Consider the following 18,394-nt stretch of genomic DNA (forward strand, 5'->3'; position numbering starts at 1 on the left):
ATAGCTTTATAGTGAAATATGTGCTAGAAAATAAAATACTTTTTTTTCAAAAGCTCCAACAAATACTAGTTTTTAGAAGAAAATAGATTTCCTATCTGTATTCTAAACCAATTGAGATTGTGTAACAGAAATGGGAAAAATAAAACAGAAAGGGGAAAGTTTCAAAAATCCTGGGAATCTGAGTTTCTTAATTGAAGCTGAAACACATTTAACATGAAGGTTATTTCTTGTTTCTAGCATTCACACCTACAAGGCCCTAGATCCAATACCTAGTACAATATGTATGTGTTTGTACATATATGTTTACAAACACATAATAATAAATTAGCAGAAACTCTTCCATTCAATGTACATTAAATGTCTTGAAGATTCTGACTTTGGGGCTGGGAAAGTGGCTCAGTGGTAGAGCGCTTGCCTTGCATGCATGAGGCCCTGGGTTGGATTCCTCAGCACACATAAGCAAAAAGAAAAAAGCTGGAAGTGACGCTGCGGCTCAAGTGGTAGCGCGCTAGCCTTGAGCTGAAGAGCTGAGAGACAGTTCCCAGGCCCAGAGTTCAGGCCCCACGACCAGACCCCCAAAACAAAAAAAGAAAAGATTCTGACTTTGTTTTGACCTTTAAATTTTGTACTAGTAATTACAATAATAATGATGATGGCAATCACTAGCATAATTTATAATGTGTTGTAAACCACAGTATATAAATTTACTCCACAACTAATTTTGTTTCAGTTTATTTATATATATGAAATATATATACATATATGAAATTAAGACTCATAGAAGTTTGATGAACATTCAACTAAGTTGTAAAGCATACAACTAGAACATGGTTAGGGGGTTTCCTTCTTCTTCTATGGTCTTTAAACTAGGATACCCACAAAGAACTTCAAAGAACACAGCTAACAAACACTTTGAAATTTCTGGTTTTGTGAGTGTGTGTGTGCTGGTCCTGGAGCTTGAACTAAAGGCCCAGGCACTGTCCCTGAGTGTTGGGGGGCAAGTCTACTAGAGCTGCAGCTCTACTTCAAACTTTTTGTGGTTAACTGAAGATAAGAATCTTAAGTTTGGGGATGAGAAGATGGCTCAGTGGTAGAGCGCTCGCCTTGCATGCATGAAGCCCTGGGTTCGATTCCTCAGCACCACATACGCAGAAAAAGCCTGAAGTAATGCTGTGGCTCAAGTGGTAGAGCGCTAGCCTTGAGCTGAAGAGCTGAGGGAAAGTGCCCAGGCCCCGAGTTCAGGCCCCACGACCAACAAAAAGCAAAAATAAAAACAAAAAATCTCAAATCTCAAGGATTTTCCTGCCCACAATTTAAAATCTGGCTTCAAACCACAATTTAAAATCTCAGCCTCATAAGTAGCTAGGATTACAAGTTTGAGCCACCCATGCCTAGCTAGGTGAATTTCTTTGCTTCTTCTTCTTTTTTTTAATAGCTTACTAGGGGTGGGGTATACTATATACCAGATTTTATTCTGAATGATCTGTTTGTAGTCACTCATTTGTTCTCTCCCCGAAAGACAGGATGTAGTTACTATTTCTCCCTATTTTTAGGGACAGAAACTGAGGCACAAGGGTGAGTTGCCCCCAGAGCAGTAAGTTGCTGGATTTAACCAGGATCCAGGTGAATTTCTTAATGTAAAGTGTATTTATTAGAGCAAATGACTACCACATCAGAAGCACTTAGCGGATCAATCAAGGAGTAAAGTTTTAATTTGAAAGCCACCAATCCAGTCACAGCAATTTGAAATACTGTTATAACCACTATTGACTTTGTTTTGTTGTTGTTTTGGTAGTACTAAGGACTGAACTTGGAGCCTCATTCTTGCTAGGAAAGCATTCTACTACATAAGCTGTGCACCAAATCCTTTAGTTGCTTTTCAGTGTCTCACAATCTTTGTCCAGGACCAGCCTCAGACCTTGGCCTGCCTGCCAAGTAGCTGGAATTACACACATGCAGCATGTGTGCAAAGATAAGGTCTTGCTAAGGTACTTTTTCTTTTCCCCTTAGCAAGGCTGACATGGAACTGTTATCCTCCTATCTCAGTCTCCAAAATAGCTACAAGTATAAGAGTTAACTGCCACACTTGGCCCCATGGTCTGTAACTCTTGTCAGTAACAGACTAATGATAATTCTATCATGGCCATTTTTTTTTTGCTTAGTTTTAAATTAACAAAAACAACTGAATATACTTATAGGGCACAATGTGATGTTTCATATGCATAAACATTTGATAGTCAAATCAAGGTAATTAACATATCATAATTATTTGTCATTTCTTTGTGGCAAAAACATTTAAAACCCTCTTTTAGTTGTAGTGGATCAAGCCTGAAGCCAAGATACTTAGAAGGTAGCGAGTGGGTGAATCACGTTTACAGGCCAGCCTGGGCATAAAATTTGTCAAGACTGCCAAATAATCCTAGAAGTATATGGGGGGAAAAGTCAAGAAAACAGAGCTACAAAAACAATAAACTATTTAGGAATAAATATAACCAGGAAAATAAACAACTACTCACACTGAAAGCTATAAAATACTGATGAAAAACTTGGAGATACAAATAGATGGAAAGGTATTTTGTATTCATGATTGGGAGAATTACACTGATTTAAAAAAAAAAATAGGTCAATCAGTGATGGTGGTGAACACCTGCAATTCCAAGGCTGAGAAAAGTTCAAATCTATTCTGAACTACATAACAAGATCCTGTCTATAAAATATCTTTTCTATCCTCAGCAATTACAAATTTCTTGCAATTCGTACCAAAGTTTCAATAACATTCTTCACAGAAATAGAAAAACAAGTTTGAAATTCATATGCAATCACAAAGACCCAAAAAAGAAAAAGGAATCTTGGATAACAATGAAGCTGAAGGTATCACTCAATCTAATTCAAAATATGCTACTAAGTCAAAATAGCCGAAATAATTTGGTGCTAGTATTGAAAATAGACCACAGTCAAATGAAACAAAATAGAAAAATCAGAAATAAGTCTACTATATAACCAGCTATCTTAATTTCAATCAGAGGAACCAACTTGATACTAAAACTAGCATTTATTTATTGAACAATATCTACTGAGCACCCATTATGTGCAGTGTGTCAGGCACTATGGATATGTTTCCTTCTTCCCCTCATGAAGCACACAGAAGAGCTGGGCAGGAAAGAAAAAAATCAGAGAAATAAATATAAGCCGTTAGCAGCAGTTTGAAAGATTACAGATCTGCATAAACATAGGCTTCAGAATTAATTATACTCTGTTTCTCCTAAAAATAAACCAGATAAAAGATTACTGCAGATATCTGAGACTATATATGTGGGCTTTGACATAAAAAAATACTAATAACTGATATATTTGGAGGAAACTCTATAGAACGTGATTGATTACTATTACCAAGTGTGAGTTAAGTGGAAAAAGAGTAGTGGGTGACTTTTGTATGAAAGCAGATGGAAAGGTATTTACTCACATGAGAGAAAATCAAGAATATTATGAAACAAAGACAGTTACAGAAATTCTCTTCCAAAAAAAAATAGCCACACTTTTAGAGATTTCAAGTGAAAATATACCAGGCACTGGTAACTCATGCCTGTAATTTTAGCTATTTAGGAGACTGAGATCAGGATCACAATCCAAAACGCCAGCTTGGGAAGCAAAGTTTGTGAAACAGAAAGTGGAGCTGCAGCTCAAGTGGTAGAGCACTAGCCTTGAGGAAAAGAGTTCAGGGACAGTGCCCAGGTGCTAAGTTCAAGCCCCATGACACACACACACACACAAACACACACACACACTTTGTGGAGTTCAAAAGAGTAATCAGAGATAAAACTCAAGAGAGATTGAGATAATAAATATGTGCTAGCAGAAGAAGGTTTTCAAACTTTTGTGCTAGCAGAAGGTTTTCTTTTTTATGTTTTTTATTGTAAAAACAGTGTACAGAGGGGTTTTTTCTATTGAGCATTGTTACCTCCTCCTTTGTTTCCCCCCTACCATCCCTCCTTTCCCACCTCCCCATCTCCCCCCTCACCCCCAAGTTGTAGTTTGTTTTCAACATAGTGTCTTGTACATCTCATTGTTACAATGGGTCATCCTGTATCCTTGCTTCAGCATTTCCTTTCCCTCCCCAAATTAGAAAAATGTATATACAAGATGCAGGGTACCAACATCAAATACACATTTCCCCAAATTAGAAAAATGTATATACAAGATGCAGGGTACCAACATCAAATCAGCATTTCCTTTCCCTCCCCAAATTAGAAAAATGTATATACAAGATGCAGGGTACCAACATCAAATACGATGAAAAAAAGGGGCTATACCATGGGGGAAGAGCATTCAAGAGAAACAAAAAAAAATCATCTACTACATTTTAGATACATTAAAAACAACAGCAAGCAAGAAAAAACAAGTTGTGTCCCTATCTTGGGGTTCATTTCACTTAACATCATCTTATATGGTCATATGTACATAGCTTTTGACCTTTTCTGCTTGTCCTAGACTTATAGTAGTTATTAGCAGAAGGTTTCAAAAGTACTTATGTGCTAGCAGAAGAAGGTTTTCAAAAGTACTGGTAAAAAAGCAATATATATATACACATATATATAGTTTAAAATGACGAAGAAAATACCTTAAGACCACTCACCATTCATAATAAAAACAAGTGTTTTAGCCCAGCTCTTCATTGCTGGTAGAAAACTCAAGTAAAAAAAATGGCCCAATCCTTATCCGTCTCTTTTTCAGGTAATTAGTGAACTCTTATACATTACATACACATGAATAACTTTAAGCCTAAACAAGGCTGTAAGAGACAAAGTACTTTACAGTCTATAGCAATCTATCTTATATACCAGTATTGTGAGGGAATGTGTAAACTCATTAATTAGTAGAAAAAAGGGGCCATTATTTATTAGAGCTACACTTTGAGTCTCTGCTTAGTTCAGCACGTCAGCTCAAATAGCTGACATTGTTAGTAAAGCTAATGTTCCAGTTGTCTCTGATTGAAAGCTGAACACTCCCACAAAAGCAGATCTCACCAATAGATTCTAAATGGAAAAGAGAGCTAAGGGTATAGCTCAGTAGTAGAACACTTACCCAGCATATGCAAGACCCTAGTTCAATGCCTAGCACCACAAAAAATATTGCATGAAGAATGAAAATTTTAGTCTATTCTCCAATTAGTAGAAAATTGCCTTACTTAAACATCTTAGTAATAATTACAGATCAGTGGTAATATATGTAATTATTTGCCCAGAAAGGCAGGCCCTTCCATAGTTATACAGAGATTTCACCACACAGAGAGTATGGTAAACTCAATGAAACATCAAGGCAAATGCAATCACAATGCATGGGGGGGGGGATCTTTTGAGAGTAATATGCTAGTTTGAACTAAGGGCTGGTGTCTACTAGGCAGGGGCTTAACACTTGGGCTTACCCCTGATCACAATCTAACTGCAACTGCATTTACAGATAGCATTCTTGGAGGCAAAGGGCATGGCTCAAGTAGTATAGCTCTTGCCTAACAAGAGCAAGTACCTAAGTTTAAACCCTAGTACCACCCAGAAAGAAAAACAAAATGAAGGGAAAAAGAAATTTACAAGAGTAAGAATGACACCTTCAAAAATAAGTAAAATCAATCATCATAAAGATAATTCACTTACATTCAGGACATTGTAAAAAATACTTTAAAACACTTATACTTATGGCATAAGAAATTATTTGTACTAAGTAACCAGTAAAGAAAAAAATGAGATAATGAGTAAAAGATGCTTAAAATTGCTTAGTATTAGGGCTGGGAAGGTGGCTCAGTGGTAGAGCACTTGCCTTGCATGCATGAGGCCCTGGGTTCAATTCCCCAGCACCACATAAGCAAAAATAAAAAAAAAAATAAAGTTTAAAAAAATTGCTTAGTATTAGCAACCAGACTTCTTAACTAAAGCCAAAGTTTACTCACTGACAGTTTGCAAAGGTACTACTATTTAACAGAACTCAATATTTATTATATTATCTTCTCCAGTCCACTCTTCATCATTAAGGTAATGAAATCATTTTTAAACACCTGTTTTATGACAGTATAATTAAAAAAGCAGAATCTGGAGGGTTTTTTAGTAGAAATTACAGGGCAATTTACTAATTTCTCTATCCTTTCTCTGTCTGTATACCGAAGCCAAATGTACTCTTTTGCTCTCAGGTTATTGTGAAAATTAAATAAGTTATTGTATGAAAAAGTCTTAAATAGTGCCTGACACATAATAAATTGGCAATAAGTCAGCTTTCATTGCCATTATCTCTGTTCTCAATGGTTAGATACCCAGGAGTACCAAACCTTTGAAATAACCCTTTAAGAACAAAAGCTTTGAGTTCTAAAAGTTTAAGACAATTCAGATTCACCCACATACTGCTGACAGTAAGAATAAAAGAATATGGTTAAAGCTGAGGGAGAAAACCCCTCTCTAGTCTAGAAAATAAACATTATCCCAATCCTATTCAAAATCTGATTCAAGTCAAGTTCACAATTTTCATTTCAGAATAACATTTGCATATTATTCTTCCTCCTGGGTAAATTTCAGACCTGCCATCTAAGAACTAGATTTCACATTTTTTTTTCTTTATTGTGTTTTTCTTTGTCGGTCTTGGGCTTGAACTCAGGGCCTGGGTACTGTCCCTAAGCCTTTTTGTGCTCAAGGCTAGGGCTTTACCACTTGAGCCACAGAACCACTTCCAGCTTTTTCTGAGTAGTTCATCAACTGGTGATCCTCAGATCCCAGCCATCTGAATAGCAAGGATTACAGGCTTGAGCCACCAGCACCTGGCAAATTCATGCTGTTTAACAAGAGTATGGCACCTAAAAGTTCTTGGATATAATAAAATATCTACTGCTAAAATTTAGGCTTATTATAAAAATTCTAGAAAAGACATGTATGAAAGGAGAAAACAACAGAATATATAAAAATACTTAATACTATCATGAAGATATTTAGTAGAAAATATACTAAACAATACTTGTTAGTACAGTCCCCAAAGAAAACCTATATGAATAGTATCACTGTGTTTGCAACAAAATCATACGTTTTTGTTGATATGATCAACCATTCTATCAATAGCTCTAAGAAACGACATAAGAGTTCATCAGCTATTTTGTCTAGAAAAGAGCACTGTTGGCTACCCATTCTTTTTGCTTCCTTGTATATTTCCTACAAAATGTATCTCAGAAACACTTCAATCAGGGCTGGGAAGGTGGCTCAGTGGTAGAGTGCTTGCCTGGCATGCATGAGGCCCTGGGTTCGATTCCTCAGCACCACATAAGCAGAAAAAGCCAGAAGTGGTGCTGTGGCTCAAATGGTAGAGAGCTAGCCTTGAGCTGAAGAGCTGAGGGACAGCGCCCAAGCCCAGAGTTCAGGTCCCACAACTGACAAAAAAAATAAATGAAACACTTGAATCTTGAATCAAAATGATTGCCTCACTGTCCCACAACCACAAGAAGTTCTATGATAAACTTTGTCCAATCAGATCTGTAGACTGAAAGCCCTACTTTACAATCCACTATAGCGCATACGCTAAAACTTATAAATATCCACAGTTACATACATAGATACTTTAAGAAGTTTTGATACTTTACACAGTGTAGTTTTGTGTAAAAACTACACAAGTTTTTAGCATTCTCTTTACTATTCCATTTGGCTTGAACACTGAATTTTAATAAAATAGTGTATTTTGCTTTACTGTAGATAAAAGCTAAAAATAAATTGTTGAGATTGTTTAAAAATCTTTTCTTCTATTCCTACCAATGTCACTTTGGGTGCTTGGCTATTTATTTATTTATGCTTTTATATCTTTTTTTCTTTCAGTACTTGAGTTTGAACTCAGGGCTCTTCACTTGCAAGGCAATCACAGTCTGCCACTTGAGCCTTCCTTGCCTCTAGTATTAATTCTAGTTTATTCATATTATTAATGCCATTAATGTTATTAAAAATATAGATACCATTTCATCATCTCATAAGAGTAGTAATAGTATACTCAGTCCAAAGTAGACAGTTTAAACTTCGGTTGCAAACGTGAGGACATTTGACACATTTTGGACTACAAGAAAAACCTAAGAAAGGCTTTAAATTGTTTTTAAATATTGTTATGCAGTCTTTGTTCGTAGTCTGTAAATATCTAATGTAGGGAACTGTTATTTTCCTCACTTCTCATTACAAAACAGAAAGTCTGCTCCTTCAAAAGTCTTAATCTCTCACTTGTGCACTTCCATAATTCCAGCTGTTCAAAGAAAAATCCAGTTCACCTTGATCCCCTTCTTTCTCTCACCTTAAACTTCCCACATAGCCTGTCATCTCTAAAACAAGACAGATTCTAAGTAAATCACTTCTCTCCATCTTCACAGTAACTAGCCTAGTCCAGGTCACTATTTCTTCTACCAATCATAGCAAAAGCACCCATGTGTCCTATTCTGCTCCTATCTCCCTTTCGATTTTCCTAAAACAGCAATCAGAGAGGTACATTTACAGTATTCCTCAGATTATTTTGCCAACTAGTTCATAGTCTTCCAAGAATTTCCCAATTTTAAGAATCAAAGTCCATGCAATAGCCTTTTAAAAACCCTAATGTGATCTGGCCCCTTACCTACTTTATAATTTCATTTCTTTCTAAACACCTCATTTATTCATTCTGACCCAATAATTATCATACCCTTCTGGTACCGTGGTCCACAGTACTTTCTCTGGCTACCTCCATGACCACTCCCTCAGTTCCTACAGTGACAGCCTTCCCTTCACCACTCTTAAACTGGCCATACTACATTTGTTTTCTTTCCAGGGAGCTTGCTGTCTATCCTTAGACTCACCATCTAAAACACTACACTTCATATATTTTGACTGCTTGTAATATTACCTATTTCTCCCCAACAATACATAAATTTGTGAAAACCAGATGTCAGTTTGGGAGAGTCTTGAAGTTTTAACCCCAAGGAGTGCCTGGTACCCAGTTAGCAGTTAATGGACATTCATGTAGTATAGACACACAATGGAATTCTATGCTTCCATCAGAAAGAATGATATCGCCCCATTCGTAAGGAAATGGAAAGACTTGGAAAAAATCATATTAAGTGAAATAAGCCAAACCCAAAGAAGCATAGATCCCATGTTTTCCCTCATTTGTAATAATTAGTATATGTCTAGGGTAGTCCTAGCAGATGTGCAGAATAGCTCAATAGCTATAAAAATATGACCACATAAGATGATGCTAAGCAAAATGAACTCCAAGATATGGAAACAAGAAGTTTTTCTTTGTTGTTGTTTTTAATGGTTTTTTTTTCCCCTATAGTTTATCCCCTGTTGTCACTGTATTTGATTTTGGTGCCCTGGGTATTATATACATTTATCTGAGTTAGGGAAGGGTAGGGGAACAACAAAATGATGAGACAAAGGACAATGTGCAAAGGCAACAGTGATACTCACAAGACAATATGTTGGAAATAAACTGTAAAACTATGTGAGGGAATTGGGGGAGGGAAAGTGGGAGAAAAATGAGAGAGGGGGTAACAAGTTCAACACGAAATGTACTCACTACCTTATATATGTAACTGTGACCCCTCAGTACATCACCTTGACAATCAGTTTTTTAAAACAAGAAAGCAACCAGCATGTTAGAAGAGCTGAAACAAGATTCATGTGACTGCTGTTAAAGGAGGAAGGCATAAGATGAAATACGGAAAACACAGAAACAAGATCATGCTGGGCTTCAAACAACTGAGAACATCCAATTAGCTGTGTTTTTGTTATCTGAGTTTGGGGTATTATAACACTTATCTATTTCAAAATTCAAAGTTATAAGGACTAAAAAAAAAAAGTTATAAGGACTTACCACCATGTTTTCTGCTAAGAGTTTTATGGTTTTAGTGCTTATATTTAGGTCAATGATCCATTTTGACCTTATCTTTGTATAAGACAGAGTATATGATAAAGATAGGATTCAACTTCATTCTTTTGCATGTAGATATCCAGTTGTCCCCACAACATTTGTTGAAAAGACCCTTACCACACTGAACCCCAAAATTACCCATAGCCTGTTGTGCTGTAATTCAGAGACTACTGCTTGTAAATGTTAAAGCCTGTATTCTGATAACCATGTGCTCCTAACAGCTATCTATGGAGTTATCACACACTTCCAGTCTCCAAAGCGGCGATTCTAGATTACCTCAATCTTCTCTAGATACTGGGTTGACACTCTAGATTACCTTGGACTCATTATAAGGAAAAAATACCTACTATTTTCCACACAATTAAAAAAATTATGATATGCACAATTAGGGAAGAAAGAGATGACATCATGATCTCTGAAATCTCCCTTCTCAGTGAAAATCATTGATGACAGCAGGCATACCTCTCATAATCAAGTCTCAGAAAAAATTAAACCCAGATCTGGCTGGGGAGAAAGTGCTTTTAGAATAGGAGCTCCCTTACTCCATGTGTTGGCCAATGAAATATACCCTCCTTTCTACCTGCTCCCAGAACTGGTTATTTGTGAATAGTACTGAGTAGGAAAAGATCCTTCAAATTAATAATACAACTATTCTATCCCGACCATGAGCCTGTACAACAATCATGACTTCAAAGAGAAAATTCATCCTATGTTACACAGGTAAACACCTTTTCTTTTGTTTTTCCTTTGCTTTTAATTTTAGTTTGTTTTCCCACTAGTAATAAATTTTAGGTGTTTTCATGTGTATGTGCATGCTTTTATTTCAAGTATTTTGTCTGTGATATTTGTAAGTTTTTTATTAGGTTTAGGAGTGTATTTTGATTTCAATCTTAGTATTTAGGAGTACACTTCTCTATTCATTTTTCTTTTTTTGATTTATCTTTTTTTTTGGGGGGGGTCTGGTCATGGGGCCTGAACTCTGGGCCTGGGCACTGTCCCTCAGCTCTTCAGCTCAAGGCTAGCACTCTACCACTTGAGCCACAGCACCACTTCTGGCTTTTTTCTTTTTTTTTTGCTTATGTGGTGCTGAGGAATCGAACCCAAGGCCTCATGCATGCAAGGCAAGCACTCTACCACTGATCCACCTTCCCAGCTCCTGATTTATCTTTTTTAATCATGCATTTTTTCATTAAAACACATCATGATATGGATTTTCTTCTAGGATCCTTTGTCTCTAATACGAAAAATCAGTTTTCATTAAAATTTTAATCACTAGTTTATTACTTAGTTTATTGGTGATATATGTTTATATAACTACCATTAATAGAGAGTCAGTGCAATTATTTACCTCTATCCTTGTCAGGTGAGAGAAGGTATAACAATTTAAAAGTTGAAACCATATGGCTGGGAAGTTGGCTCAGTGGTAGAGCGCTTGCCTTGCGTGCCTAAGGCCCTGGGTTCGATTCCTCAGCACCACATAAGCAAAAAGAAAAAAAAAAGCCAGAAGAGGCACCGTGTCTCAAGTGTTAGAACACTAGCCTTGAGCTGAAGAGCTGAGGGACAGTGCCCAGGCCCAGAGTTCAGGCCCCACGACTGGACCCAAAAATAAAAAATAAAAATAAAAAAAGTTGAAACCATACATTATGGAATTGATAAAAATTCTTATATTAGAGATCAACAGATTTCTCTCTGAAGAGATAAATAAAATTCCAAATATTGTTTCTAATAAGAATTACACTAGATTCATTTGTCCTCAGAAATGTCTTATTGGGTTTGTTTAAAGACAAATGGTAATGTCTATTTTATATTTCAATTTTTCATAAAGATTGTAACCTTTATTTAAATATTAATAAATCTTCTAGGGTTAATTTTTTTAATTTGATATTGCTGGGATAAGAAAATAATGTATTTTTATCTGATCCAATGAATTATCCATACATTCTTGGCACCTGGCTTCACGGTTATTACTGGGTAGTAAACATTTCTTGATACTTTTACTGAACACCCCACACCCTTTGTAAATCATGTTCAGTAGCCAGATTCTCTGCATGAGTTCTCTTCAGTAATTAAATTTACCATTTCCAGCTGGTGAAAAATTTGTTGGCCTTTTCTGTTCATTTATGTCTCCTCATGCGGAAAATGTAAGACAACCACATATTTTACATTCTTTTTGGGTACTATTTTATAGGCTGGGTTAGGTAGTTACATAGTATAATTGGTTTACTTATTCAATCTTAAATATGAATCTAAAGTATTAATCTTCTACATTAATTTAAATATGAACCTGATATATGTTAGGTATGTGATTATTCTGAAAGGCTTTTTAGTGAACTATAAATAATTTAGGTTTTTGTTTTAAGATGTGTGTATTATCTCTTTAGATGTATGTGGTTATGTTGAACAACAAATTGGGCTAATTACAAATGAACTCAATATTTTTCATAACAGCAGAATGATTTAAATAGAAGTAATAAATCTTAGAGGACTTTTTTGGTGGTGGTGGTAGTGGTTTTTTCAAATTTTTTTGGTCAGTCCTGGGGCTTATACTCTGGGCCTGGACGCTATCCCTGAGCTTCTTTGCTCAAGGCTAACACCCTACAACTTGAGCCACAACACCACTTCCAGTTTTTTCTATGTATGTGGTACTGAGGAATCAAACCCAGGGCTTCATAGGCATGCTAGGCAAGCACTCTGCCACTATGCCACATTCCCAGCCCTAGGTTTATTCATTTACAGTACCTTATTTGGAATCCTTTCACTGAATGAATTATATTTAAAAGAGAAGTGCTATTTGATGCAGTTTTCCAAGAAACTATTTACTGCTACCACCAAACCACATTTGTCTGTAGAGGCCATCATGTCTATCACCCTATGTTCATTATTCTCCATTATTGTGGAAAACACTTCTCTTAGGTACCATAGTCTTGTATAATAAATTTTAAACAGCCAGAGACACCTTGCTAGTTTTAGATGTCTTCAATGGCCTTTTTAAAAAAATATTAATTTTTTAAAGACCGGAAGACCTAAGGCGTAATCTTCAGTGGAAAGCTTATTTGACATTGTAGTGAATATACTATTAATATCCCATATCCTTTATTGAGATTGTAACTTGGTATATATTTAATACTAAGTCTCAAATCTGTTTTTCTTATTTTATACCTTACTTTGTTAAATACAATATGCTGATATAATAGAGTAGTAAATCATCAAACAGAAGAGTGGTAAACTAAAAAAAAATTTAGTACACGTTAACATCTTTAATTGTCCACTGTTTTGAGAATGTATTAGTTCTAAAATAGAATTCAGTGGATTAAAAAAAATTGTTTAATGTAGGAATGCAAAGCTATACCTAAAAATGAGATCAAGGTTCTGAAAAATCATTTACAAAACAGAAATGTTAGTTTTCAAACTCACATAGAATTGCAACTTGCCCTAATTAATGAAGGTAAGTTGGAAGGAAGACTCACTTCCCAATTTCTTCTACTTACTACAAAATTCTAGAAATAAAAACAATGTAGTACTGCTGTAATTATAGGTATATGGGAAAAAAAGAATACAACTAAACCCATTTATCTAAGGCAACGTACGTGTGTGTGTGTGTGTGTGTGTGTGCGTGCGCGCGCGCGCCAGTACTAGGGCTTGAATACAGGGCCTCATGCTCTTACTTAGCTTTCTTGCTCAAGGCTGGTGGTCTACCACTTGAGCACCTCCAGTTTTTGCTGGTTAACTGGAGGTAAGAGTCTCTTAGATTTGTCTGTCCAGGCTAGCTTGGAAGCTTCCTCAGCATCCTAGGCAGCTACAATTACAGACATGAGCCAAAACCATCCAGGGTGCAAATGTTAGGTGAGTAGAGGCATCAAGATGGTCTATTAACTGGTTCCCTGTGATGATTCAAGGGAGAGTTGTATCTTCCTCATTTCTTCAGCAAGGTACATCAGTCTCTCAACCCACTCTCTGGAAACCTGAATGAGCATATCTTTACCATAGAGATTTTCACTTCTACTTAGCTAGTTCAGTTTTTCCCAAGAGGGCCAAAGTCCTTTGCTCATTTTCAATATTGGAAAACCATCAGAGCTGCAACTTGGCATTCATTATTAAAATCAAGTCAACCAAAGAAAGAAGCTACTCTGGAGATGAGATGAGATGAGAAGGCTGAAGAGATGTGTGATATCTTCCCAGAATCCAAAATGATTCTTTCACAAACATGTCTCCTTAGCCTGTACTATCATTTAACCTGGCAGTTTCTCATTTTTACCATTGAAAAAACAATGATTTCCTCTTATCAACATATATAACATACCTCAAATTCTGCGTGTCTGTGAATATCTTCTGCTCTCTGCCTGCTCAGGATAAACTCAGCTTCATTTGCTACTCTGACTAAATGATCCTTCATTGTTTGGCTAAGCAACCTGTAAGAGACAAACATTGCCAAATAAATATATTTACATACACAACCTATATAACTAGTCATAGCACAAAAGTAGAATACTTCGTTATTTTGGAGAGAAAGAATGTTGATTTTCCTCTTCAATATACATTATTGGTATAAAATTTCATACTAAATAATTGAAGAAAGTAACAGCAAAAGGTTATAGTTCTAGCAATAATGCATTAGCTTATATTGGACTGGTCATCATCAACAAAAGCCAACTAAATATTCTAGATTAAAGCTGCGATTTATTCCTATAAACAACAAATGGAAAGTTATCACATGCTACGGTTTGGGTGTTTAAAAGGTTCATGTATTAAAGGCTTCATTCCTAAGAGGAATGAGGGCCTGCTGAAAAGAAAGGAGGAAAGAAGTCTATTGCGGGGGGGGCATGCCCTCTATTCTTACTCCCCTCACCATGAAGGGAGTGGCGTTCCATCATAATGTCCTGCCTCCCCAAAGGTCTTGACCCAACTAGGCCAACCAACCACAGATGGAAACCTTTAAAACTAACCAAAATGAAAACATTTTTTTCATGAATTGAGTATCTCTGGTATTTTTGTTCCAACAACACAATGCTAACTAATACACCAAGACAACCAAGATTCAAAGAGTGAAGGTCCTAGAGAAAAAGCACAAGGAAGGCATTGAGTATGACTTTTATCCTGTTCTTAAGCAATACCAGAGGAAGAAAATAATTGGCCAAAGTCTGACAGAGCAAGGGAATAAAACAGCTATACAGCCTGGCAACTAAAAGATCAGGTTGACTTCCCAGGCTCTGAGCAAAAATATAAGCATACCTGCTGGAGTCTAGATTACCTGGTAGCCAAAACTTGAAGCTATCATGATGGAGAGAAAATAACAGAAATGGCAACGGAGATAGACTGAGGAAAACATTGGTTTTTTTTTTTTTTGAAGGCATAAAATGGCTATACACTAGGAATAGGACACTCAAAGTAGAAAATTCTCATGAAAACTGATATAAAATAATCCAACCTGTGATAAGCTTAGTTACTAAATTAATGTAGTCAGCTTCTAGTCTAGCTGCCAATCATAAAAGAAAGCTCTCTCTAAATGGGGATAATATCAAAGCGATTTAAATTAACCTGTGAACCTTAAAAAACACAACTTACAACACTGAGTCAACAATTGAGATACAAGAGACAATAAATGAAAAGTAACCCAAAAACACTCAAGAAAATCAAGAAAGAAAAATGTCATATCTGAATATAGAAACAAATGTAGTTAATATGTTTAGAGTAGACTGTATAACAAGGAACTCCCATAGAGAATAAAAACTGTAGAACAATTGAAGAAAACGTCCTAAAAATACAAATAGGCTTCTCAGCTTAATCTGCTCAACTTGCAAAGGACAAATTAAAGTGAGGTCAATAACAACCACCAAACAATAATGTCTCACATCGGTAATCCTAGCTACTCAGGAGGCTGAGATCTGAGGACTGAGGTGCAAAGCCAACTGGGGCAGTGAAGTCTATGAGAATTTTATCTTCACTAAACTACTCAGAAAAGCCAGAAGTAGCACTGTGGCTGAAATGGTAGAGCTCTAGCCTTGAACAAAAGAAGTACAGGACATGAGATCAAGCCCCAGAACTGGCATAAAAATATAAAAATTGTCTGCCACCTTTACCTTATTTTTATTAATCTTGTCTGAATTAGTCTGATTATAAATCTACGAGGCCCTCTCCAAACTTTTTCCCAGCTACTTTAGAAGTTCATAAAAATATATTGTCTAAATTTTAATGTGATGAGAGTACTTTTCAAATAGTGTACATTTAGACATTACAAATAAAAACAATCCCTAGTGCAATTTTAAACCTGCTAATGAATAACTTCCTATGAGTCTACAGACAGAGAAGGCAAAGGCTTTCAAGATGTAGATGAGAAATACTAGTTTGTGCTTCTTAGTTTCCCTCTGGAGAGCTAAACCACATCATGAATTTTAACATCAATATATTGCCTTACAGCACTCAAGCATTAATTGAATTGATTAGTCAATGGCACACCATTGTCCCATTCCTGAATTAAGTAATCTCTAAGTTATCCTAGCCTCCTCTCTCTTCTCCATCATCCTCCTTCCTCCAGGCCCGTAATCAATCAGCAAATCATGTCAATATTTTCTGTCATACTTCCAGATTTAACTTCTGCTGTTTTCACAACCAGTGCCTTAAAAATCAAGGCTTCATCATTTCATTCATCTTTTGAGTGTTTACTCTCATCTTTTAACATATTTTGTCTCTCTGGCCTTTTAGCATACTATAAAACTTCAATTCAACAATTACAACACTCTAAAGACTATACTACCCATTAAAAATAAGCTTTCTTTACACCACACTGGGGAAAAACAGAATACACTCAAGTACCTTTCCCAAAAACTGCAATATTAAGTGCTCTAGTAGAAATACTCTAAAGTGAGCTCCAGTGAGTCATGGCCATATAGGACAGCAACCTCTTCAGTTCAAATAGGCACAATCTGGCACTTGTCTTTACAAATAAAATATGATACAAACAATGGCACTGACTTGTCTCAATCAGGTCACATGGTAGCAGAGGGTTAATCACTGTGGTGTTTATGTTACATAATAAAGGTCTGTCTAAGCACACTAGAGGAATTCTCCAACAAGACCTGAAAAAGAAAGCTGCTCAGGTAACAAATATGGACACCCTATAAGAGCAATGAGCATCTATCTTCTAATGATAGTGACTATTCCCACAGAAATGAGAGCTCCAGTTCTATAATGAAAAGGAAATTAATTGTGTCAAAAACCACGTGAATGTGAAAAGACCCCAAGTAGCCAGGTGCTGGTGGCTCACACCTGTAATCCTACCTACTCAAGAGACTGAGATATGAGGATCACAGTTCAAAGCCGGCCAGGGCATGGAAAGTCCATGAGATTCTTATCTTCAATAACCTACTCAGAAGCCAGAAGTAGTGCTGTGGCTCAAGTGGTAGAGATCTAGCCTTGAGCACAAAGAAGCTTGGGGACAGCACCCACTCCCTGAGTTCAAGCCCCAGGACCAGAAAAAAAAAAGCAAAACTTGTTATCATAGATTAAGCCACAATAGATTAAAACACAAGTACATCTAAAAGGTAAGAATGCATTAGCTAGCATACCCCTGTAGAAGCAACGTTTCTAAAGAGAACTATAATATTAAGATGATGGTTAGTTAAAGGGCAAAACCAGTAAGAAAAAAAAATCCCCAGAAAATACAAAAAAGAAAAATACAAAGAATAAAAAAGGAGAGGGAAGAGGAGGAGCATGAGGGAGGAGGAGCGGAAAAGGGAGGACAAGGAACTGTGAGCCAGACACAGGTGGGTCATTCCTATGAAACTCAGGAGGTTGAGAACTGAGGATCATGGTTCGGAGGCCGCCCAGGCAGTAAAGTGCATGAAACTTTTTTTTGGTAGGTGTTGGGATTGAACTCTGGGCCTGGGCGCTGTCCCTCTGCTCTTCAGCTCAAGGCTAGCACCCTACCACTTGAGCCACAGCACCAATTCCGGCTTTTTCTGCTTATGTGGTGCTGAGGAATCGAACCCAAGGCCTCATGCATGCAAGGTAAGCACTCTATCACTGAGCCAACTTCCCAGCCCCTGCATGAAACTCTTATTTCCAACTAATAACCAAAAAGTGCGAAGTGGGGCTATGGCTCAAGCACTAGAGCTCTAGCTATAAGCAAAAAAAAAACCCACAAGAATAATGCCCAGACCCTGAGTTGAAAAGCCCCTAGGACTGATGCGTGCATACACACACACTCACTCACACACATGCAGTAAAGAGAAACAAAGTGACTTTTAGTTTTTAAGATAATCATACAAATGCCTTGTTTTCAAAGATAGATATAGATAGATAGATAGATAGATAGATAGATAGATAGATAGATAGATAGATAGATAGATAGATAGATAGATAGATAGATAGATAGGTAGGTAGGTAGGTAGGTAGATAGGTAGATAGATAGAGATAAAAGACATATAATTTTCTGTCCTATGTTTTATTTACTTTTCTGACTACTAAATATAAGGATAAGATAAAGTATTTT

General features: G+C 36.5%; 1 protein-coding gene across 3 annotated transcripts in view; it reads right to left on the bottom strand.

The window, feature by feature from the left end:
* Lrba (LPS-responsive vesicle trafficking, beach and anchor containing) overlaps window positions 1-18,394 on the bottom strand; it is a 443,002-nt gene that overhangs the window by 267,146 nt on the left and 157,462 nt on the right. For all 3 annotated transcript variants that reach the window (XM_013029761.1, XM_013029760.1, XM_013029762.1), the window contains one exon: window positions 14,207-14,315. In XM_013029761.1, coding sequence (XP_012885215.1) covers window positions 14,207-14,315 — 109 coding nt within the window. The remainder of the gene's footprint in view (window positions 1-14,206; window positions 14,316-18,394) is intronic.

The sequence above is a fragment of the Dipodomys ordii genome, unplaced genomic scaffold, assembly GCF_000151885.1.
Source record: "Dipodomys ordii isolate 6190 unplaced genomic scaffold, Dord_2.0 Scaffold122, whole genome shotgun sequence".
NCBI lineage: Eukaryota > Metazoa > Chordata > Mammalia > Rodentia > Heteromyidae > Dipodomys > Dipodomys ordii.